The sequence below is a fragment of the Microcaecilia unicolor genome, chromosome 7, assembly GCF_901765095.1.
Source record: "Microcaecilia unicolor chromosome 7, aMicUni1.1, whole genome shotgun sequence".
In the NCBI taxonomy this organism is placed as follows: domain Eukaryota; kingdom Metazoa; phylum Chordata; class Amphibia; order Gymnophiona; family Siphonopidae; genus Microcaecilia; species Microcaecilia unicolor.
This window is the reverse complement of record NC_044037.1, coordinates 143,046,804-143,071,901: the sequence shown is the minus strand read 5'-3', so window position 1 is coordinate 143,071,901 and position 25,098 is coordinate 143,046,804. Positions and strand designations below refer to the sequence as shown.

At 42.0% G+C, this 25,098-nt stretch overlaps 1 protein-coding gene across 1 annotated transcript in view; it reads right to left on the bottom strand.

Moving 5' to 3' along the window:
- LOC115474937 (pericentrin-like) overlaps nucleotides 1–25,098 on the bottom strand; it is an 899,709-nt gene that overhangs the window by 89,500 nt on the left and 785,111 nt on the right. The window contains exon 15 of the mRNA XM_030210648.1: nucleotides 4,890–5,127. Coding sequence (XP_030066508.1) covers nucleotides 5,020–5,127 — 108 coding nt within the window. The 3' untranslated portion in view covers nucleotides 4,890–5,019. The remainder of the gene's footprint in view (nucleotides 1–4,889; nucleotides 5,128–25,098) is intronic.

The following is a 25,098-nucleotide window of genomic DNA, read 5'->3' as shown; positions in this document are numbered from 1 at the left end:
CTTTCTCTCCGCCCCTCCCCTCCCCTTCGTGCTTTAACCCTTTGCTTGCCTATCACTACCTTTCTATCTTCCTGCACCCTCCTCTCCCCTCCACCCTCCCTCCCCCACGTCGCAGGCCATCGGCCCGGTTGTGCCCAGCACCCCTTTAGGAGGTGTGGCTGGGTTCTTTCTCAAGCCTTTTTTTTTTTCACGGCCAGCAGCCAGTTCCTGCGATCTGCGGGTTGGTGACGTTTTTTTTTTTGCGCATGCCAGCAGCCAGTTTCCTGCGATCAGCTGGGTTTGCTGACGGCATTGAGTTTGATGCCTGCCTCGCAGACCACCTCCGTGCTGAGGGAGCCACGGTCCCAAGCACTTTAGAACGTTGGAGGTGAGTTTTATATATAGGAACCTGGTGGAAACCTTTTTCGCAGCAGTAACAGCCCCAGAAAATCGTCTTCAGACAAGTTCGCGTTAAGGGTAGTAAACTAATTTTGCACAATGGGTTGATACAGTTTTTGCCCATCCTTCCTTTTAGAATAATCAAGCTCTTCAAGTTGGCTAGGGATTATCTGTGAACTACAACTGGGTTACTTGAACTTTCACTTTCTTCTGAATCACTTCCTTGTACTTTGCTTTGTGCCTAGGATTCACTGTCAGAACCCTTATTTTATCATCCTCACTTAATATTCCCTTATCTCTTGTTTGTCTGTCCTAATTAGATTGTAAGCTCTGTCGAGCAGGGACTGTCTCTTCGTGTTCAAGTGTACAGCGCTGCGTACGTCTAGTAGTGCTATAGAAATGATAAAGTAGTAGTAGTAGTAGTCTTACTGCCAGAAAATGGTATTTAGAGAGACGATACAGAAGAACATCTCAGTGAACCTGGAAGACAGAATAAGCCAAACCAATAAAACTTACAGAGCAACAAATCACAAGGACAGAGATATTGCTGGTCAGGTAAGGTTTGTCTTTTTGCAGATGTACCCAAAATATGCATTAGAGTAAATATCCCAAGGAAAAGTGTGAATAACTACTGAAGTGTGTGTGTGTGTGGGGGGGGGGGGGGGGGGGGGGGAGGGGAGGGGTTGGCACATATTCATCCTAAATAATTCTTTGTTTCAGTCTATGATTTACCCCTCGTGTTGTGCGATGCCAACCACTTCACAAACTGCAAAATATTGTGTATGATGATCAACTGCCCTTTCATTACACAATGCAACAGTTCATTGTTGTAATCTGTTGAGCCAAAGGAAGGTGCAATTAAAGGTGAGGAGGTACCGTATTTTTCGGACTATAAGACGCACTTTTTTCCCCCAAAATTTGGGAGGAAATGGGGGGTGCGTCTTATAGTCCGAAGGTAGCGTTTTCGGACCTCCGTTCCAGTACTTACATGATTCCATGTGCCCTGGTGGTCTAGTGACGTCGGGGCAGGAAAGAGCCCCTCTTTCCTGCCCATCGCGCTGCTCTCCGTGCTTCTCAATGCTTTCTGATGGTCTCAGCGATATTCAAATGGCCGCCGAGACCGTCAGAAAGCATTGAGGAGCACGGAGAGCAGCGCGATGGGCAGGAAAGAGGGGGCTCTTTCCTGCCCCGACATCACTAGACCACCAGGGCACATGGAATCATGTAAGTACTGGAACGGATGGTCCGAAACCCGGACAAGATGCACCGGAAGCAGAGCACCTAGGTTTTAGAGGAGGGAAAGAGGAAAATTTTTTTTTCCTATTTCCCTCCTCTAAAACCTAGGTGCGTCTTATGGTCCGGTGCGTCTTATAGTCCGAAAAATACTGGTATATAGTGAAGCTTGAAGAATGGTCTAGAATATGGCAGCTAAATGCCAACTAAAATGCTCGGCCCAATGTGAAATTTGAATACAGTAGAACGTTCAGAACATTGTGATCTAGTCCCAGGCACTTATACGCAGGCAGTATTGAGCATTCATGATAGCACCATCCAGTCACATGTGCACCTCTTGAAATTGCTGAATTCACCATGACCTGCCTGCCAGCCAAGTCAACCTAAATTCTGAGTACGAATGTTTTAGAATTTTTAAAAAACATTTGTTTTTCTGGGAAAGGAGAGAAGACAACTTAGGGTTTTCAAGAAAAAAGCTAAAAGAAAAAAAAAAAGCTCTGATCAAAGAGAACTCTCCTCAGATACAACAGACCGTATAACAGCCTCCAGGCTGGAGGCAGTACCTATGCATGTTCAGGAAACTCTTAGATTTTTCTAAGCTTACAAAGAGCTGTCTATGCTGCTATAAGGTACATGGCATTATTACTTGTGTTGCTAATTCATCTTGCTTTTTCAGAGAAAAATTAAAATTATCCAGACAGTGTGTAAGACCAAAATTGTAATTAGCAATGAAGGAGAAAGTCAGAGGCCAAGCAGCTTTCCTGATGTATGAACATCAAAGATAAGGGCACAGGAATGAAGAAAGGCAGAATGGAGCTGCAGAGTGAATGTATTTCTAGATGAGACAATGACAAAGTAAAAAACAAATGGAGAGCCTGATCAGTGCCATATACAGTAATGGTTCTCCAGAGGGCTAGGACAAGAAATTATAGCTATGGATGCAGATTCAACACATACATACAAAAGAACTGCTATTGTTGCCCTATGAGATATTACACAAAGAATCTTAACTACATATCTAATGCTCACCCATGCATAAGAGAAATAAGTACATAAGTGTTGCCATACTGGGACAGACCAAGGTCCATCAAGCCCAGCATCCTGTTTCCAACAGTGGCCAATCCAGGTCACAAATACCTCGCAAGATCTCAAAAAAGTGCAAAACATTTTATACTGCTTATCCCAGAAATAGTGGATTTTCCCCAAGTCCATTTAATAATGGTCTATGGATTTTTCCTTTAGGAAGCCATCCAAGCCTTTTATAACTCTGCTAAGCTAACTGCCTTTACCACATTCTCTGGCAACAAATTCCAGAGTTTAATTACTCGTTGAGTGAAAAAATTTTCTCTGATTCATTTTAAATTTACTACATTGTAGCTTCATCGCATGTCCCCTAGTCCTAGTATTTTTGGAAACCATAAACAGACGCTTCCTACCCGTTCAACTCCACTCATTATTTTATAGGACCTCTATCATATCTCTCCTCAGCCGCCTTTTCTCCAAGCTGAATAGCCGCTTAGCCTTTCCTCATAGGGAAGTCGTCCCATCCCCTTTATCATTTTCGTCGACCTTCTCTGCACCTTTTCTAATTCCACTATATTTTTAATTAGATGCTAGCCACCAAAACTGAACACAATATTCAAGGTGCAGTCGCACCATGGACCGATACAAAAGGCTTATAACATCCTCATTTTTGTTTTCCATTTCTTTCCTAATAATACCTAACATTCTATTTGCTTTCTTAGCTGCAGCAGCACACCGAGCTGAAGGTTTCAACGTATCATCAACGACGACACCTAGATCTCTTTCTTGGTCTGTGACTCCTAACGTCGAACCTTGCATGACGTAGCTATTAATTCAGGTTCCTCTTTCCCACATGCATCACTTTGCACTTGTTCACATTAAACGTCATCTGCCATTTAGATGCCCAGTCTCTCTGTCTCATAAGGTCCTTTGTAATTTTTCACAGTCCTCCCGTGATTTAACGACTTTGAATAACTTTGTGTCGTCAGCAAATTAATTACCTCACTAGTTACTCCCATCTCTAGGTCATTTATAAATATGTTAAAAAGCAGCAGTCCCAGCACAGATCCCTGGGGAACCCAACTAATTATCCTTCTCCATTGAGAATACTGACCATTAACCCTACTCTCTGTTTTCTATCTTTTAACCAGTTTTTAATCTACAATAGAACACTACCTCCTATCCCATGACTCTCCAATTTCCTCTGGAGTCTTTCATGAGGTACTTGTCAAATGCCTTCTGAAAATCCAGATACACACTATCAGTCGCTCACCTTATCCACTGTTGTTCACCCCTTGAAAGAAATGTAATAGATTGGTGAGGCAGATTTCCCTTCACTAAATCCATGTTGACTTTCTCATAATCCATGCTTTTGAATATGCTGTGTAATTTTGTTCTTTATAATAGTCTTTACCATTTTGCCCAACACCGACGTTAGACTCACTGGTCTAAAATTTCCTGGATTTCCTCTGGAACCTTTTTTAAAAATCAGCGTTACATTGGCCACCCTCCAATCTTCCGGTCCCAAGCTCGATTTTTAAGGATAAATTACATATACTAACAATAGCTCCGCAAGTCATTTTTCAGTTCTATCAGTACTCTGGGATGAATACCATCGGTCCAGGAGATTTGCTACTTTTCAATTTGTAGAACTGCCCTATTACATCCTCCAGGTATATAGAGAATTCATTCAGTTTCTCCGACTCGTCAGCTTCAAATACCATTTCTGGCACCGGTATCTCACCTAAATCTTCCTCGGTGAAGACCAAAGCAAAGAATTCGTTTAATCTCTCCGCTACGGCTTTGTCTTCCCTGATCGCCCCTTTTACTCCTCGGTCATCTAGCGGTCCAACCGATTCTTTTGCCAGCTTCCTGCTTTTAATATACCTAAAAAAGTTTTTAGTATGTGTTTTTGCCTCCAACAAATCTTTTTTTTCAAAGTCCCTCTTAGCCTTCCTTCCTAATCTCTGTATCTGGTTATTTTATGCATATAACAACATTTTAGTGGCCCATATAATTTGCTCAGTAAAGTGGTTAGGGTTCTGTGTTACAATTTATTCTGGAAAAGAAATCTCTTATATCAGTACAAAAATTAACTGAAGATTTAATTAATAGTGCATTTGAGCAAGTCAGGTTTTTTCCTTAAGTGTTTCTTACAGTGTATCAGTGTAAATTTTTAGTGTTACTAATTCTGCAAGGGAAAAGGTTTCTAAGGCAGATGTGGTTATGGACAACATAAATTCCACTCACTGTACCTAGATATAGCAATGATGGTCCTCACACCGATCTAAATTGTTGAAAGCATGAGAGTGCATGGTAGATACTTGGAGGTCCATGGGTGAGGGATATACACCCATCCGAGCAATCAGAGATAAGGTTGCCTGCTCACAATCTTGAAATCCTCCAAGAAGCAGAAGCAGATATTTCTTTTGGATAAATCAGAGCCTTCCTATAGCTCTCTGCTCGCAGGTACTTCTTGTACAGTCTTTGCACCTGCAAGAGAAAAGGAAGAACATTTTATTTTCAGAAAGCTAGTAACCCCCATGAGAAACAGCCTTTCACAATTCATCTCTTTAGAGGTCACAGCAGAAAACAAACAACAAGCTAGACAGCTGTGATGGAAAACTATCACAAAATTAATACAAAGAAATTATAGCAACCACTATTCACCCTTTTCCCTACTGAGAAAATTGACCGTTTTTTTTCCCAGCTAGTTCCCAATCCCACAATAGGAAATTACTTCTTATCCCTGGCTTTTTGATTTCCCTATTCTGAAAATTCAAGTATACTATTTCAACCAGCTCACCTTTACCCACAGGTATTCACACTTCAAAAAAACAAAAACAAGATCTGGATTTTTTTCTATCATTTGCAGCTCCGTGAATTTAGCCCTAATTGGGACATGGAGAATTTCCATTACTTAAGATCTTCTGCTTGGGTAGTGGTACTGGGCTTGTCTCTCACATATATAAAGCCTTGTAGCTTTCCGCCCCTTGTGTATGGAGTTATGAAGCCAAACGGGAGGCCATGTGGGTACCTAATATGGCCTCCCGTTTGGCTTCATAACTCCATACACTATACAGAAGGGCAGTAGGCGGTCATCTGTGCTTGCTTGCTTAAGGTTTTTATTGCTTTGAGCCTTATTGAACGTAGGTATAAAACTGCTGTTTCAGTGGTATTATACTCCTGAGTGTTTGCAATGAGTATATTGGGACAAGGACTGGGTTGTGTGGTGGGACTGTGGGCAGCAGGGTTCTTTTGCTTCTATTTGCTGTGAGTGCCTGAAAGTGCAGCAGTACTGGGGAACGCTGGTTGCTTTGCTGTGGGATGCTCTTTGGGTCACTTTGCCTTTAGATATGGGGGGACCTTTCTGTTTAATGCTCAGCCTCCAGGCCTTGAGGACAATGTGTACCATTTGGTAGCCTTGGTTGCTGCAGCAGTATGCCTCTGTTTAGCGTCTGTTGGAAGTCTACTGACCCTTCCACCAAAGTAGTGCCTCCTTTCTAAGCTGGCCCATATTTACCTCATGTCCAAACTCGCTAGAAAGACTCTCTGGGTGCCTTTGCATGTGTTTGGCGCCTGTATCAGAATGTGGTGGGACTCCTGTCCTTGTGATGTCAGTTGGGACACTGGGATCCTCTACATGGGGTGGGTTATGGGTGGATTTTTGGGTGTTGGGAGGGGGCTGTAGTTGTTGGAAGTGTTGTACCCTATTTGCTACTTTTTGCCTTGTTGGTTGTTTTGTATTTTCTATTTTACGTCAAAATTTTTATAATATAAGCGGTATGGGTACTTGCATGAGTAGTGCACCCCAAATTGACCCTACAGCCAGGGTATTGCAGTAGTATTGGGTACTGGCGGCAGTTCCGAAGGTATCGCAGTAGTATTGGGGTATCAGCGGTAGTTCCGAAGTTGGCATGTGCAGTTTCCTGCAGTAGAAAATAATTTTTAAATTTTATACTGCGGCAGCATTCCCGGCGGTAATCGGCAGCACAATCACATTGCTGCGCGCTGCCCAATACTGAACGAGTAGCACATGAGCCCTTTATCGCCTTCTAAATAGGTGACGGTAAGGATTCAGGCAGTAAATAGCCACGCACTAATTTTAATATTAGTGCGTGGCCATTTACTGCCCCATTTAAAAAAGGCCTTTTTCCTGCTACGGTAAAAAATGGTCCAGTGCACTTCAATTTCACGCACCAAAACTAGCACAGGCCACTTTTTTTTTTCATTTATCATTTTTATTGATTTTTACAACTTAAACAGACATGAACTGTTAAGTGAAATACAGCCTATAGATACAGTGCTATTATAAGAATTCCTTTTTCTCATAGCAAAACATAACAATGGCTTCCTTAGACCCCTATTAGTGGAAGGGGGGTAGGAATTAGTGAAGATTACGTTTTATATTACAAACATATACAGAAATATGTCGTCGTAATTCTCGTATTTATTCCCAAAAGTCTCTATTGTTGTTTTGAGTCCAGGAAAGATTTAAGTTGATCAGTTATAAAAAAACATATTTTGTCTGATTTAACCTTACAACACATTTACATGAATATTGCAAGAAGGAAAGATCCTCCTAGTTCTATTATTTTGGCCTCATAGAAAGAAACAATTTTCTCTTTTGTTGTGTGACCTTGATCACATCTGGATAAATCCAGATTTTTTGTCCTCCAAATATATGATTCGTAGATTTGAAATAGAGTTTCATTACTGAGTTCAAATCTTGCTGAAAACAAATGAGACAATCAGCATCGCTCTTTCAGTCACATCATCCAGTGACTGCTCCCAAAATGGCCGTAATGTTATGCATATCTGTAGATTTCTCTCCTTCTGCTTTTTTTATTGTATTAGGTAAAAAAATATATTTTATTCAATGGAGGAATTGCTTCTTGTGGAAACTTTAGATTTTCTCTCAAAAATCTAGTGAACACTTCTATTGGAGAAACCCCCAAAGGTTTAGGAAAATTAAGCAGACGAAGATTTAATCTCCTATTAAAATTTTCCATTTGTTCGATCTTTCTTCTTATTTCTGTATTAGTCTTTTATTACTGCCATTTCAAAATTCTGCTGTTTGAGTCATCTCTTTCTGTAAGTCTCTATCTTAAGGAAAAGTCTTGTTTAACAATGGAGTCTTTCAATTCTTGCACAGTAGAATTTAAAAGTTTTACCTCTGCTGAGGACTGTTGCAAGGTTGTTTCCATATCCAGTAACTTCAGCCATATCTGACCCAAGCTTACCCCCGATTCTTTCCCTGCAATAGTTGTTGTTAACACAGGTTCGGTAACCCCACTAGGTCCACCAGCATCTACCTTTCCGGTTTCTGATGGGTTCCCCTCCCGACTCACTGCGGTTGCAGGGCACAGAGGAATCATAGAGTTCAGCGGGGGAGATAAAGATGTTTCCGCTTCCAGCGGGGTGGCCACTTCACTGGCTCCACCCGCTATGGAGTCCATCCCGCCAACTTCACGAGAAAGAGCGGGGAAAAAAGCGCTCCAAACCAGGCTTCGTCGGCGTGGACGTCCCGGTAGGTGTGGGAACTATCCGGATGACCTCGTTGCGCTTCGAATGAGGCATTCTTTCAAGAAGGAAAAGAAAATTTGGCAAAGCTTAGTTGGAGCTGCTTACAAAGCCTCTGCTCCCGGCGCCATTTTGACACGCCCCCAACACCGCACAGGCCACTTTTTATCATGACTCAGTAAAAGGGCCCCTAAGTGAGGCATGACTTCTACTGGCTAAATTCATGTTGGCTCTATCCCATTCAACAATGAGTAAAATGTAGGAGTAGCCTAATGGATAAAGCTGTGAGCTGAGAACCAGACAAGGCTGGTTCAAATTCTACTGCGTTAGAGCTAATTAGTGCTGAACTAATCACATGTTTCCTGAGCAAAAATGCTCAGAGAGCTTTAGCGCAGAAAACATGTGTGCCAAAGATGGCCACAAATTGTATTTAAATGCCCTCCCAATACTCTGAGAACAGCACACAAACAAACCCTGCTCTTACTGCTGACATTGAGGAGGATTTGAAGACAAGAATTTTTAGAATTTTCTCTGTTTTCTTCGCATAAATAAATATAAACCATTTAAGTGAAAAAAAATGGACAAGCTTATATTTAAAGGTGCAGAAAAATGGCACAGACGTGTACTTCACTTCAGGATTAGCCTAGGCATGCGCACAATGTAACTGAAACATATGCTCCTTACTTAACCATAATACCACCTGTATTTGTTTCTTTACTGGGCTGGCAAATGCCTCTACGGTACTATGTAAGCCACATTGAGCCTGTAAATAGGTGGGAAAATGTGGGGATACAAATGTAACAAATAAATAAATATGGGAGAAGTTCTATTCCCTTTATCATTTTGGTTGCTCTTCTTTAAACCTTTAATAATTTTGCTATATCCTTTTTGAGATACGGCAACAAGAATTGAATGCAATACTCAAGGTAAGGTCGCAACATGGAGCAATACAGAGCAACATCCTTGGTCTTATTTGCACTCCTTTCCTAATAATTCCTAGCATCATGTTTGCTTTTTTTGGCCGCTGCCACACACTGGGCAGAAGATTTCAGAGTACTGTCTAAAATGACACCTGGATCTTTTTCTTGAGTGCTTACTCCTAAGTTGGACCCTAGCATCAGGCAACTCAGTTTATTTTTCCCAATGTGCATCACTTTGTGTATGCCCACATTAAATTTCATCTGCCATTTGGATACCCAGTCTTCCAGTTTCCTAAGGTCTTCCTGCAATTTTTCACATATTTTGACAACTTTGAATAGTTTTATGTCATCTGCAAATTTAATCACCTCACCCATCGTTTCAACTTCCAGATAATTTATAAATATGTTAAATAGCACCAGTACAGAATCCCTGTGGTACTCCACTATTCCCCCTCCTCCATTGAGAAAAATGGCCATTTAACCCTACTCTGTTTTCTGTTCGATAACCAATTCCTAATCCAATACGTTAGCATTTAACTTTCTAAAAGGAGACTGTGATAAAATGAGAAGAACGATTAAAAAAAAAAAAAAAACTTAGAGGAGTTGCAAAGGTCAAAAATTTACATCAGGTGTGGATGCTGTTCAAAAAATGCCACCCTGGAAGCCCAGGCCAAATATATTCTGTGTATTCAAAAAGGAGGAAGGCAGTCCAAACAACAGCCAGAATGGTTAAAAACTGAGGTGTAGGAAGCTATTATAACTAAAAGAAAATCCTTCAGAAAATGGAAGATGGATCTGACTGAAAATAAAAAGAAACAGCATTTGTCAAGTCAAATGCAAAGCGCTGATAAGGAAGGCAAAGAGGGACTTTGAAAAAAAGATTGCGCTGGAGGCAAAAACACACAGTATATTAAAAGGAAAAAGCCGGTAAAAGAATCAGTTGGATCGCTAGATGACTGAGGGGTAAAAGGGGCAATAGTGGAGAGATTAAATAAATTCTTTGCTTCGGTCTTCACTGAGAAAGATTTGGGAGAGATACCGGTGCCAGAAATGGTATTCAAAGATGACAAGTCAGAGAAAATGAATGAAATCTCTATAAACCTGGAGGATGTAATGCGGCAATTTGACAAATTGAACAGTATGAATACTCCTGGACCGGATGGTATCCATCCAGAGTACTGACAGAATTGAAAAATGAACTTGCAGATCAAGCATGGTACCAGAAGATTGGAGGGTGGCCAATGTAACATTTTATATAAATCCTTTTTATTGAAACACAACTGGAGTTACAAAGGCATCAACAGTATCAACGTACATATCACCATAGATCAAAAATGTACCCACCAAGAAACGATTTGTTTTCAACTTCAATTTTAGTACCCTACTACCTACCCATCCCAGTCCCCCCCCATCTCTGAGAGGTACATAAGTACATAAGTATTGCCATACTGGGAAAGACCAAAGGTCCATCAAGCTCAGCATCCTGTTTCCAACAGTGGCCAATCCAGGTCACAAATACCTGGCAAGATCCCAAAAAAGTACAAAACATTCTATACTGCTAATCCCAGAAATAGTGGATTTCCCCAAGTCCATTTAATATGGTCTATGGACTTTAGGAAGCTGTCCAAACCTTTTTTAAAACTCCGCTAAGCTAACCGCCTTTACCACATTCTCTGGCAACGATTCCAGAGTTTAATTACACGTTGAGTGAAGAAATATTTCTCCGATTCGTTTTAAATTTACTACATTGCAGCTTCATCGCATGCCCCCTAGTCCTAGTATTTTTGGAAAGCATAACAGACGCTTCACATCTACCCGTTCCACTCAACTCATTATTTTATAGACCTCTATCATATCTCCCCTCAGCTGCCTTTTTCTCCAAGCTGAAGAACCCTAGCTGCTTTAGCCTTTCCTCATAGGGAAGTAATCCCATCCCCTTTATCATTTCATCGCCCTTCTTTGCACTTTTTCTAATTCCACTATATCTTTTTTGAGATACGGCGACCAGAATTGAACACAATATTCGAGGTGCGATACAAAGGCATTATAACGTCCTCATTTTTGTTTTCCAATCCTTTCCTAATAATACCTAACATTCTATTTGCTTTCTTAGTCGCGGTTTCAACGTATCATCAACGACGACACCTAGATTGCTTTCTTGGTCCGTGACGCCTAACGTGGAACCTTGCATGACGTAGCTATAATTCGGGTTCCTCTGTCCCACATGCATCACTTTGCAGTTGCTCACATTAAACGTCATCTGCCATTTAGCTGCACAGTCTCCCAGTCTCGTAAGGTCCTCTTGTAATTTTTCACAGTCCTCCCGTGATTTAACGACTTTGAATAATTTTGTGTGGTCAGCAAATTTAATTACCTCACTAGTTACTCCCATCTCTAGGTCATTTATAAATATGTTAAAAAGCAGCAGTCCCAGCACAGACCCCTGGGGAACCCCACTAATTATCCTTCTCCATTGAGAATACTGACCATTTAACCCTACTCTCTGTTTTCTATCTTTTAACCAGTTTTTAATCCACAATAGAACACTACCTCCTATCCCATGACTCTCCAATTTCCTCTGGAGTCTTTCAGGAAGTACTTTGTCAAATGCCTTCTGAAAATCCAGATACACAATATCAACCGGCTCACCTTTATCCATGTTTGTTCACCTCTTCTAAGAAGGCAAGATTTCCCTTCACTAAATCCATGTTGACTTTGTCTCATTAATCCATGCTTTTGAATATACTCTGTAATTTTGTTCTTTATAATAGTCTCTACCATTTTGCCCAGCACCAACGTCAGACTCACTGGTCTATAATTTCCTGGATCTCCTCTGGAACCTTTCTAAAAAAATCGGCGTTACATGGGCCACCCTCCAATCTTCCAGTACCACGCTCGATTTTAAGGATAAATTACATATTACTAACAATAGCTCCGCAATTTCATTTTTCAGTTCTATCAGTACTCTGGGATGAATACCATCCGGTCCAGGAGATTTGCTACTCTTCAGTTTGTAGAACTGCCCCATTACATCCTCTAGGTTTACAGAGAATTCATTAAGTTTCTCCGACTCGTCATCTTCGAATACCACTTCTGGCACCAGTATCCCACCCAAATCTTCCTCAGTGAAGATCGAAGCAAAGAATTCATTTAATCTCTCCACTACGGCTTTGTCTTCCCTGATTGCTCCTTTTACTCCTCAGTCATCTAGCGGTCCAACCGATTCTTTTTCCGGCTTCCTGCTTTTAATATACCTAAAAAAGTTTTTACTATGTGTTTCTGCCTCCAACACAATCTTTTTTTTCAAAATCCCTCTTAGCCTTCCTTATCAGCGGTGTCAAATAAGAATATCAAGTTCAGTGAGAACCAAATAGAATGTAGTTATGATTAATCATGTCTGGTCATGTTAATTAAAGAGACAGCTTTGAGTCCGAGTGTGGACCAAAATCTCTCCCAACAGTGTTGAAATTTTCTTCCCTTTTCAGAAGCAAATAAAATATTTCATGTCCATCATAAGTACATAAGTAGTGCCATACTGGGAAAGACCAAAGGTCCATCTAGCCCAGCATCCTGTCACCGACAGTGGCCAATCCAGGTCAAGGGCACCTGGCACGCTCCCCAAACGTAAAAACATTCCAGACAAGTTATACCTAAAAATGCGGAATTTTTCCAAGTCCATTTAATAGCGGTCTATGGACTTGTCCTTTAGGAATCTATCTAACCCCTTTTTAAACTCTGTCAAGCTAACCGCCCGTACCACGTTCTCCGGCAACGTATTCCAGAGTCTAATTACACGTTGGGTGAAGAAATATTTTCTCTGATTCGTTTTAAATTTACCACACTGTAGCTTCAACTCATGCCCTCTAGTCCTAGTATTTTTGGATAGCGTGAACAGTCGCTTCACATCCACCCGATCCATTCCACTCATTATTTTATACACTTCTATCATATCTCCCCTCAGCCATCTCTTCTCCAAGCTGAAAAGCCCTAGCCTTCTCAGCCTCTCTTCATAGGAAAGTCGTCCCATCCCCACTATCATTTTCGTCGCCCTTCGCTGTACCTTTTCCAATTCTACTATATCTTTTTTGAGATACGGAGACCAGTACTGAACACAATACTCCAGGTGCGGTCCAGAGTTATCATCTGCGAATGCCAAGTAGAATACAGAAGTGGACCTTTGAAATAAGAATGATCGAATATTTTAACACCCAACAGACAGGACTTAATAAGGATCTGGGTTTTCTAACCCATTATAAACCATAAAGTTGTATTTCTCTGTTTATTTCTCTGTTTATTACTCTCCTTTCACCTACGAACACCCATCCTGTTAGAATATCAATGAAATGCTTTGATGTCCCCATGCATACCCCCAGCCTTCCACTCTGACAGACTGTCAAAGTAATGCTTTGATGTTTCTCTTATATATACTATCTGCTACCACATTTGCTTATTTCCGATCTGACGAAGAAGGGCAACCTTCGAAAGCTAATCAAGAAATGTATTAAGTTATGTCCAATAAAAAAGGTATCATCTTATTTTCTTTTCCATGTTTTATTTTGTTTGATTTCTATTGATAACCTTTAAGAGTGGACTAACACGGCTACCACACTTCTCTCCACTGCTGAAATATGACCCGCTTGGCAATTAACACTGCTCTACAGAGAAATTACACAAGACCAGATGGTTTGGGTGCTGACAAATTGTAGTCTAGAAACAAGAGTTTAGATGTTAAATTGGGACATCATTGGAGGAAGTGACGTCATAGACCCGAATGGCAGCTTGAAAATGGAGCTCCCAAGCCACTGCCAAGAATTAGCTTAATTAACAGCTTTCCTCCACGCTATATCACGCGGGACACACTCTCGATTGGAGGGCCCATAGTGACTGTCTCACGAGCGAAAACACTCGATCTACAAGTGTACGCATTTCAGCGGAAGGCGATGTCTCCAGCTAAGCAACCCGAGGAACATGGCGTCCGAGATGAGGAAAGTCAACATTGCGAATGGAGAGGTGCCATTACCACAGTATGAAACCTAGACCACACTATGCAGTTGGCTCCAAGAAATCAGGTCAGATTTAAAGGCAATGCGCCAAGATTTGGCAATGCTGGGGGCAGACCTCCGAGGAGAAATAGTGGAGCTGGGTAATCGCATGGCTGAAACGGAAGTGGGCCTGGAAGAACACGCAGTCTCTAACCATGCTTGAACAACAGCTACAGGACCAAAATAAAGAAACCAGGTACCTATTAGATAAGGTGGAAGATTTAGAAACCAGAGTCATCATTCCAAGTTCGTGGGCTGCTGGAGTTACCTGAATATTCAGACTGCGAAGAAGTTGTGCAGCGCCTGGCGGCCCACTTGCTCTCTGACCCTGATAATCACTCACCGAGCATTGGGGACGAGAAAACCAAATGTGCCTAAAGATATTGTGGTCTGCTTTGCTGAATTTAAATTAAAGAAAGCTGTGATGAACAAAGCAAGGGCAGCTAACCCTATACTGTGGGACAGTTACCCCACAGAGATCTACCATGACCTTTCAGCTACCACCCTCAAACGGCGGAGTGAACTAAGCCCATTAACCTACCGATTGAGAGAGGAGGGGATTCAGAATAAATGGCAGCATCCTTTTGCTCTAGTGTTCTACAAAGAGAGCAAACAATGTAGAGTGGCCTCGCTGGAAGAAGCACAAGAAGTTTTATCTACTGGTGATCGAGTTGACCCACCAGGGAAGCATCAGCAGCCTGGTAGTAAGAAGCAAGGCAGGCCAAAATGGCATCGGGTATCTCAAGGGAAGGGCCGCCTTAGGAGATAGATCTCTGGAAGACAAGTTACATCGCCATCAGGCCCAAGCTGAGACTAACAGCTCTAGAAACTGTGCTCTACTATATAGGATAACTGGATGCTGACAAGCGTCAAATCTTGCAAGTGTGGAGGTTCAACTATATTTGACTGGTAGATGGATCGGGGACTCACTTTCTTCTCTAGTAGACATGTCACGCCTTGGTAAACTGACATGTTACAGTTGGTATTGGGGGGGGGCTAGGGGTGGGGGGGTTGGGGGAAACTACATGGCATCTGGTGGTGGCTGACTAGGCTTGCTGAATGATAGGGGGCTTATGCATATGTTCAAGTGTGTTACTTTGAATGTCCGTGGTCTTAACTCGCCTATGAAACGCATATTAATGTTTAAAGAAATGTTGCGCCTGAAGGCAGCTGTGGTATTCATTCAGGAGACCCATTTGAAAAAACAGCATGAAAAATTAGTTAATCATAAGCGGTTTCCCATTGTTGTATGTGCCTCCAATACAACTAATCAAAAAACAAAAGGGGTTCTTATAGCTTTTTCAGCTGCTCTCCCAAGGCACATACATAATACTGTATCTGATAAAGAAGGCAGATATCTCATAGTTACAGCATCCTTATATAACACTCAATATACCATGTTGTCAATTTACGCACCTAATGAAGGGCAAGGGTCCTTTATAGCAGATGTGGAGAAGGTGTTACAACGCCATGCACAGGGACAATTAGTAATAGGGGGTGACTTCAATCTTACAATAGACTCGTCACTAGACAATTCTATGGGGCAGGTATATTATGCTAAGTGGGATAGAAACATATTTAAAAGCTTTTTGGCACGCTGGGGGTTGGTTGACCTCTGGCGTGGGAATCATGGTCAAGAGAGGGATTACACATACTTCTTCCCTAAGTATAATACATACTCCAGGATAGACCTCTGGCTGGGGGACGGAGCTATAGCACGTAATCTGCATGCTGTAACTACTGAACCCTGCACATGGTCTGATCACTCTCCGGTGGTAGTGACTCTGGGAACAATAAGTATACCTGAGGGCCGCAGATATTGGTGGCTTAATGAGTCGCTATTGCAAGACCCGCAGAGCATTTCTACCGTGGAAAAATACATTGTGGAATATCTAGACTTCAATGACCTAGGAGAGATACAACCACCTATTTTATGGGAAGGCTTAAACGCAGTCCTTCGCGGACACCTGATAGCATTACAAGCCCATCTTACCAAAACTTGGGTGGTTCAAGAACAAGATCTTAGAGGCAATATAGCACAGTTAGAGAAGCTGCACAAAGCAGATCCCTCTGATCTCAAGGGAGCTGAAACATTGCATCAGCTCAGATTAAAGCTTTTTTTTTTTTTTTCAAATTTTAATAATTACAATATTCAATAAATCTTGAATAAAATACATGAAATATGCATCATCATCATAGGGAAACAATAATACAAAGAGAAATAGAAAAAAAAACTCTTATCGACCACAATTTAGGAACTGATCCAAGAAAAAGAAATTAAATTATAAGCTAATATAACAAAGCCTATTCTCTAATTGTTAAACCAAAGACTGCACCATGCTCTGTTGACTTAATCCAAGCTACTATACAGTGTTACATTCAGGATTAAATTTTCACAATTACACTCTCTTTGCTTAATAAAAAATCCTCTAACTGCTTAGGTTCAAAAAATTGATATTGCTTTGTTTGATACAGTATCCTACAAACACAAGGAAATTTCAACTGAAAATTTGCTCCTAAAGCTAGGACGCTGTAAAAGAAATACGTTTCTTCTCTTTTGGGTTTCCCTGGATAAATCCGGGAAAACCCTTACTTTTGAACCTAAAAATAAAGAATTCAAATGTCTCAAGAACAGTCTGAGTACAGCATCTCTATCTAATTCTAATGCAAATGTCACTAACAAAGTAGTTCTTTGTGTGACAACCTCCAGAGATGATTCCAGGAACTCAGTCAAGTTCATTACACCTTGAGGGTTTAAATTGTCTGGGTTTTTCCCAGTAATTTGCAAATAGTATGCCCTTGTAATAGGTGGTAAAGAATTTTCAGGTAGTCCTAGGATTTCTACTAAATATTTCTTAACCATTTGTACTGGTGACACAAGTGGAGATTTAGGAAAGTTAATAATTCTTAGGTTAAGTCTCTTTAATTGATTCTCCAAATATTCCAAGCGTTTAGAGGCAAAATTCCTTTCTTTAATCAAAGACTGCTCCACGATTTCCATTTTTTCAAGTTTGCCAGAGAGGGTTTTTACCTCTGCTGCTTGGAGATCATTAATTTGTAATTGTTTCAATGTAGACCCAGCCAAAACCCTGATAGTTTCAGAATTCTTTACTATCATAGTTTGTAAAGCAGAGAGAGTTGTGGAATTTAAATCCCAAAGTGACTCTAATGTCACTACAGCAGGTCTTTCCAACTTCCCCTCAAAACCAGTGGAGGTGCTTTAACAACTTGTTCCAGGATACCCCACAGTCACAGCCGGAGTAGAGCTTTCCTCTGGAATATTCAAGCTTACAGCGTTTGTTCCAGCTTGGAGCAAGTTCCCTCCATGAATGCTCCTTTCACCTGACAGGATTGAAGCAACAGGACTCGCCACAAAGCTCTTCCTGGTTGGGGTGGTGCTGTACGTGGGACAGGGCTCAAAGAAGCCCCGTTGACACTGTCGGTCGGCTCCAAGGGGCGGACTCCAGCAGCAGGAGTAGAGGTCATACCTGAGCCAGACGCAATTCCAAAGTGTTCGAGCGTCGGCTGTTGGAGCGGGGGTTTATTGCCTGGGGCAGAGGGAATCTCCCTGACTTTCCCTCATCTCTTATCCATCTGAAACAGCAGGTAAGAGGCTCTTTCCAGAGTCAGCTTGAGCACTATTCAGAATGTGTCTGTCAGTGCAAGTCACACCGTCGCCATCTTGGATCCCAATCTAACCTTTTATCAGCTCAGATTAAAGCTTAATGAGGTTCAAATGGTTGAGCTTTCCACTCAATTGCAACAGGTGCAGCAGGAGCACTTTGAATTTGTTGACAAAGCTAGTAGGCTATTAGCTTGTAAATTAAAGAAACAAGCCCAATGCAATCATATCTTTACCATTAAAAACACCTCGGGGATACAGTACAGCCAATCAGAGCAAATTCAGGAGGCTTTCTATGAGTACTATACAGAGATCTATTCACATGCAGTAACTCCATCTCCATCTGTCATAGAAGCTTACCTCCAGGAGGTCAGTCTTCCGCAGCTAACGAAAGGAGAGATGGCATTGCTATCAGCACCCATAACAACAGATGATATTGAATGGGCAATTTCAGACCTTGCCCACAATAAGGCCCCTGGCCCAGATGGCTTTCCCACCAGGTTTTATAAACTGTTTGTTAAGCGATTGGCTCCCATATTGCTGAGAGTATTTGCCTTCTTTGATACTCTACAGGAACTGCCCCACTCCTGGTGACTGGCAGCGGTTATCTTGCTGTTGAAGCCAGGGAAAGATCCCCAGCAGTGTGGCTCTTATAGACCAATTTCCCTCTTAAATACAGACTACAAAATCTTTACAAAGATCCTAGCATGTAGACTTCAGATGGTACTGCCTAGGTTGATACACGAGGACCAGGCAGGGTTTATCATGGGTCACCAGACTCATGATAACATTAGATGCTTGCTACACATAATTCAACAAGCAACAGATGATAGGACACCAGCGCTGTTACTCTCGATTGATGCTGAAAAAGCATTCGACCGGGTGAACTGGTCATTCTTGTTCGTGGTCCTGAAGCATGTGGGGATAGGGGGGGCGGTACATGACGTGGCTTAAATTGCTGTATGCAAGCCCATTAGCAACTTTAAAAATAAATGGTACATACACTAAGCCCTTGGAGCTCCATAGGGGAACCAGACAGGGCTGTGCAGTTTCTCCACTACTATTTGCTTTGTCCATCGAACCGCTTGCTAGTTTGATTAGGGGGAACTCTGGGATTAGGGGCCTGGTCAGGGGACAAAGGGAACATAAAATAATGTTATTTGCAGATGATGTACTCCTGATCTTGTCCTGCCCGGAGTCCTCTGTACAACAGGCAATGGAAACTATTACACAATATGGGCAATTATCAGGGTTTAAGATCAACATTACCAAATTGGAAATCCTTAATCTCACGGTTCCCTCACAGGAAATTCCTCAGTTAAAAGCTGCTTTCCCATTTGTCTGGGCCACTAAATCTATTAAATACTTGGGGATAAACATAACACCCACTGTGGAGGGCTTATTCTCAGCTAACTACCCTAAGAAGACAGCAGAACGTTTTGCAGAGCTCGATAGGTGGGAGGGATTGACAATATCATGGACAGGGTGTATTCATGCAATCAAAATGATGTTGCTCCCTAAATTATTATATCTACTAGTAAAAAAGCCCCGTTTCTGATGCAAATGAAATGGGGCTAGCAAGGTTTTCCTCTGTGTGCATGTGGGAGTGTGTGTGTCCCTGCCCTCTGCCCCCTCCCCCCTCTGAGTCCTTCACTGTTACAGAGAGAGCAATTTGATTTTGTGCTTTGCTGTGTTTTCCTTCACTGTTTGTGTTACAGTGAGAGTGAGGGCGGGGCAGACACTCATGGGGAAACCGGATATCTCTCCCCCTTCACACTTCCGGCTGGAGGCTTCATAGAACGTTGGTGGTGCCTTTTATATAGAGAGATTTCTGGCTCTCCCGATCACAATTCCTCACAGTTTATTTTTTCTACTTAACAGCAAAATGTTTGCTTACATCTGGCAGAAGCGCCCACCTCGGGTGCGTTGGGCCATGATGTACCAGACGCACGATAGGGGGGGTATGGGAGTTCCCAATTTTTATCTGTACTATCAAGCGGCCCAGCTGAAAGTATTAGCGGATTGTACCCTGGCTACTACTAAGAAATGGCTCCACTGGGAGCGAGCCTGGCTGGGGACCTGATCCCTGGGAGATGTTATGTGGCTACCGGGGAGTGATTTATTGGCTATAATGCGGAGAGTCCTGTTGGGGGTGAGCCACTTGCTATCCACATGGTACCATATACGGAAACAATTCTTTCCAGATCAGAAATACTACCTGCAGACAGCTATCCGGTGGGCCCCAGGGTTTCCTTTGGGCTCCTCAGAACCGGTATATGAACGTTGGCCCGGGCGGGCCTGTATACTCTGGGACAGGTGTGGGATAATGGGAGGATACTTAATTTTGAAGAACTCCAAGACGAATATGGGTTGGTTGAAAGTGACCTCTTTTACTATAGCTGCTTAAGAAACTATATCCACAGACAAGCACGGGAGGAACTGGACCTAACTGAAACAGCATTAGAGAAGGCCCTACGGAATGGGGGGGAGGGGGGTAAAGGAAGTGTATCTTGTTTATATCTAGCTTTACTATTCTACACTAACCCCCAATTATATTATAATGAAATGTAGCATTACAGAACACCCACCCGAGGGAAACATGGTCAAGGGGGTATAGATTCTTGCTCAAAACATCTTTAGCTCACACTATGGTAGAAAATGGTTTTAAGATGTTGTACTGGTGGTATTACAACCCTGATAGATTACAGCAAATGTATTCCAAGGTATCTGCAGACTGCTGGCGTAACTGTGGTTCTCGGGGATCCTTCTTACATATATGGTGGGAGTGCCCGATGGCCCAGACTTACTGGAAACAAGTGCTCCGGATGGTTCATCAAGTGTTGCAACAACACTATCCTAGCAAAGCAGAATACTGCCTACTACATTTTAACCCTCCGGAGATTTGCGTCTCCCACCATAGACTTGCAACTCAGTTTTTTGTTGCTGCAAAGCTGTCTCAGGCAAGGGCTTGGAAACAACAGTCTCTACCTTCCATGCAACTGCATAAAGTGGATTACTTATACCAAATGTTGAAACTTACTGCAATGAGAAGAGGCCACTTGGTGACATTTAAAAAAATTTGGCAGCCCTACGCACAGTCGAAAGCACAGTTGTCAGCGCCACTATGATGTCCAGGGGAAGGGGGGGGGGGGGGGGGGGGAAACTAGATGACTAAGTGTATTAGCTTCGGTATGATGTAACAGTTTTTTCAGCTCTGTTTTGTATGGCATTACAGAATTTTCAACAACAAAAAAAACTTTTCAGAAAAAAAAAATTGGGACATCATTGTTTGCAGTATATTCTTACAAAAGGCTTGTATTTCAGGACAGTCCCAAAACATGTGCCCTAGGGTTGCAGGAGCATAGTCACACTTCAAACATAATGTCGATACTGCAAACGTCGCCTGTCTGGATCTGTGTGGAGAAACATATGTCCTTAAAATGAATTTATACTGTAATTCCCACAATCTGGCATTTGGCAAAATGTGCCCCAACGGCCAGTAGAGTTTAATATGCATCTCCAAAATAGTAGTTTGTAAATCTGTGGACCACTGTGCTGCCAACTTAGTGTAGTTGATAACTTCTGTGGTGTCCTGCAAGTATTTATGATGATATGTCAATGGCACTCTATTTTGGGAGTACAGTGTCAAAGCTTCATTGATCGTGTCTTGTATGTCTTCCCACAAATCTGTCCAGGGGAAACTTTTAATGTAGTGATGTAGCTGCATGTAAGCAAAGTGATCTATAGAGGGCAATTAATATGTCCGCTGCAATGAGCCGTCGTCCCGTAATAATTAGAATATATAGCAAATTCCCTTGGACCGCCATTTCACAAATATTGGTGAGTCTGTACCTGGTAGGAAATCTGGATTATGTTGGATGGCTAAATATGGAGTTACTACAGCAGAAAAGTGGTGCCTCCTGCATAACCAGCACCAGGAGGTCCTCGCCACCTGCAGAAAGGGATTTCAACACAACATATGAAGAGTTCAACCTGATATCGTGTATGGTTGCCAACTAAAGTGGTCTTCTGTAAACAAATCTGGTTCAATATCAGGTATTGAGAAACCTCCTCTTGCTCTATACCAATCATTGATATGTCTCATGATGCAGGATACATTCAAACATCTTATATTTAGCATCCCTAGCCCTCCATGTACTCTAGACATTTGCAAAGCAGCCAAGGGCAAGCTTCCCCTGCCACAAATACTTTTGTAACATTTTGTTCAACATTCTCTCCTTTTTCACTCTAATATAAATTGGAAGCATCTGGAGAACATACAGCCACTGTAGGACTAGGACCATATAAAACAAAGCTATCCTACCTAGCATAGTTAAGGGTAACACCTTCCACATTTCAAGTTTTTTTATGGTAGTCACCATTAAAATCTGTATATTCCTCCGAAAGAACAACTGGGACATGGACCCCCACATAAGTGATAGCTTCATTCGCCCAATTTAAAGGAAAGTGCCCCGGCCACGTGTCCGGAATCTCACATTCTAAGGGAAGTTCTTGGGACTTGGAGCAATTTAATTTGAATCATGATAGCAGTCCATAGTCCCGTACAAGAGACAGTAACTCCATGAGAGATCCCACAGGATTATGAAGAAGCAGGGCTGCCAAGTGAGCTGGGCCTGGGCCGCTGCCCCCCCCCCCCAGCATCGTTATCGTCGTCGCCCACCTGAAGTACCTTGGCTGGCCCCGACAGCTGCAGGCAGTGCGGCGCCTTCTTCTGCTCAGCATTGCCTGCCCCTGAGACTGCTTTCCATCCTCAGGTCGCACATGCTCGTTCTCAAAACTGCACTTAAACAACATGTAACGGCTCAAATAGTCCACTATCTACTATAACAATCGCAACTCTAAAGTGGACTTGTTGTTCACTTGAATATGTAATAACAGGGGGAAAAGGTCTCATTTGTCACTGGGATCTGTTACTCAATAGTAACGTCTATAACATATGCAATCCCATATTGTGACAAAGATCATCATTGACCAAAAAACTCCCTCCTATCTAAAAAAGTGTTATGTGCAAACACATTTTTTGTTAAACTTTTTTCAATTTTGGCAGTGTTAATACTTTGTACAGTCTTAACACGATTATCATCAGTAAGGCATATATTGCTCTAAAGCAGTATCACTTAACAGGAAGCTCTGTTGATCCCGACAGGCACCCGTTTCGTCGCCACCATTATTGATCTACTCTTGGCGGCAGGAAGCAAAGGCAGATGAGTAATAAGTATTCACTGAATCAGGTCCCTTGAGAAAGCGGCAGCAATATATGCCTTACTGCCGATAATCCTGTTAAGACTCTACAAAGTATTAACACTGCCAAAGTATTAACACTGCCAAAATTGAAAAAAGTTTTTTTTATTAGTATATAAACAATTTACAAGTCATAACACTTGATCAAGAAATTCAGAAAATAAAATAAAAGCTTTACATCAGTAATATAAAGGCAAAAGAAAATACAAGGTTAATCTTCTTTTAGACAACAATTAAGGGGGGTAAGTAACATACAGCTCAGGAGAAAAGGTACACAATATCAGTACACAGGTCACAAATAAATGCTATAGAACGCTATTCCCCACCCCTTTTTACTTATTCTCAACTGAGGGTAATACAGTGTGAATATTTTTCAAATCTATAAAAGCACGTAACTGTTCCAAAAGAAAAAAAAAGACATATTTTATGCCAACATATTTAACACCACATTTGCATGGGTAATTAAGATAAAAGGAAGCCCCCAATGCCAAAGTGTCCGTTCTGAAAGCCAAAACAGCTTTCCTCCTATCTTGTGTTTGCTTTCTTACATCTGGAAATATCCAAACTTTTTTCCCATAGAACAAAGTTTATAAATTACGGAGGAATAACCTTCTCACCGCTTCCAAATCTTGCTCAAACACAAATGAAACCAATAAGGTCGTCCTTTCCGATTCTGAAGATAATGATGTTTCCAAAAGTTCAGATATATTTAATAAGTCTTTGCTTTCTTGACTAGATATTTCCAGAGGATTCTCTGAGATTTTCTTATTAGGTAAATAGTATATCTGATTTATCGGTGGAATTGTTTCCGGGGTAAATTTTAAAATTTCAAGCAAATATTTCTTAAATACTTCCAAAGGGGTAATACCCGGAGATTTTGGGAAATTCAGAAAGCGGAGATTTAATCTATGATTATAATTTTCTATTTGTTCAATCTTACGATGTAATATCGTTTTATCTTTTACCACCATTGCAGCACATTCTTGCAAATTCTTTACATCTTCTTTAATTTTATCCACTTGAGTGTTAAATTCTGTCTTTATAGCTACTAAGGAATTTGATAAAGTTTCAACAGTACTCACTAAAGTCGAGACTTCAGTTGTAGATTTAGGCACTGTATTATCCAACTGCTGCAGAGCATCCAGATAGTCTCCAGCGTTACCGACTCTGGCTGTTTTAATGGCATCACCCGCTCAGTCGAAGCACAGAAGGGCTTCAGACCTCCCAATGGCCCCATGTTCTCAATTCCTCGATCTGGTGGACTTCCTGCAGCTTCTTCGAGTTCAGGAAGCCTCCACTAAGACACGGGTCCTTCGTGGAGAGGTGGAGAGTTGAGCACCGGGGGGGGGGGGGGGGGGGGGGGGGGGGGGGAGGGTAAAATCTAGCCCCAAGTCTCCAGGGTCTTTTCCTCCCGAAGCGACAGCATGGATCTTCCTGGCGTTATAGGTGGGAGCTCTCGTTGCTAACCTCTCTGTGGATTGCTGCTGAGGTGAGGAGGTCCTGGCCATCAAGGGACCGGCCTTGACTGTCCCTTTGCGTTTTGTATGAGGCATTGAGTCTGAAGAAAAGTTTTAATTCAGCGTTAACCACGAGAGTCAAACAGCGATCAGCAGCGTGCCGCCATCTTCACATGCCCCACAAAAATTGAAAAAAGTTTAACAAAAAATGTATTTGCACAGAGCACTTTTTTAGGTAGGAGGGGGTCTTTTGGTCAATGATGAGTCACAATATGGGATTGCATATGTTATAGAACGCTACTATTGAGTAACAGATCCCAGTGACAAATGAGACCTTTTCCTACTACTACTACTTAACATTTCTAAAGCGCTACTAGGGTTACGCAGCGCTGTACAGTTTAACAGAGAAGGACAGTCCCTGCTCAAGGAGCTTACAATCTAAAGGACAAGTGCACAGTCAGTCACTGTTATTACATATTCAAGTGAACAAGTTCACTTTAGAGTTGCGGTCTCAAAACTGAGCATGCATGGCCTGAGGGCCCAGCAGCTGCTAGGCAGGCAATGTGGGGGGGGGGGGGGCCAGCGCAGGAGTTTTCTTTCTCCTGCTTCTGTCAGGACGTGATCACCCGGGTCCCTTC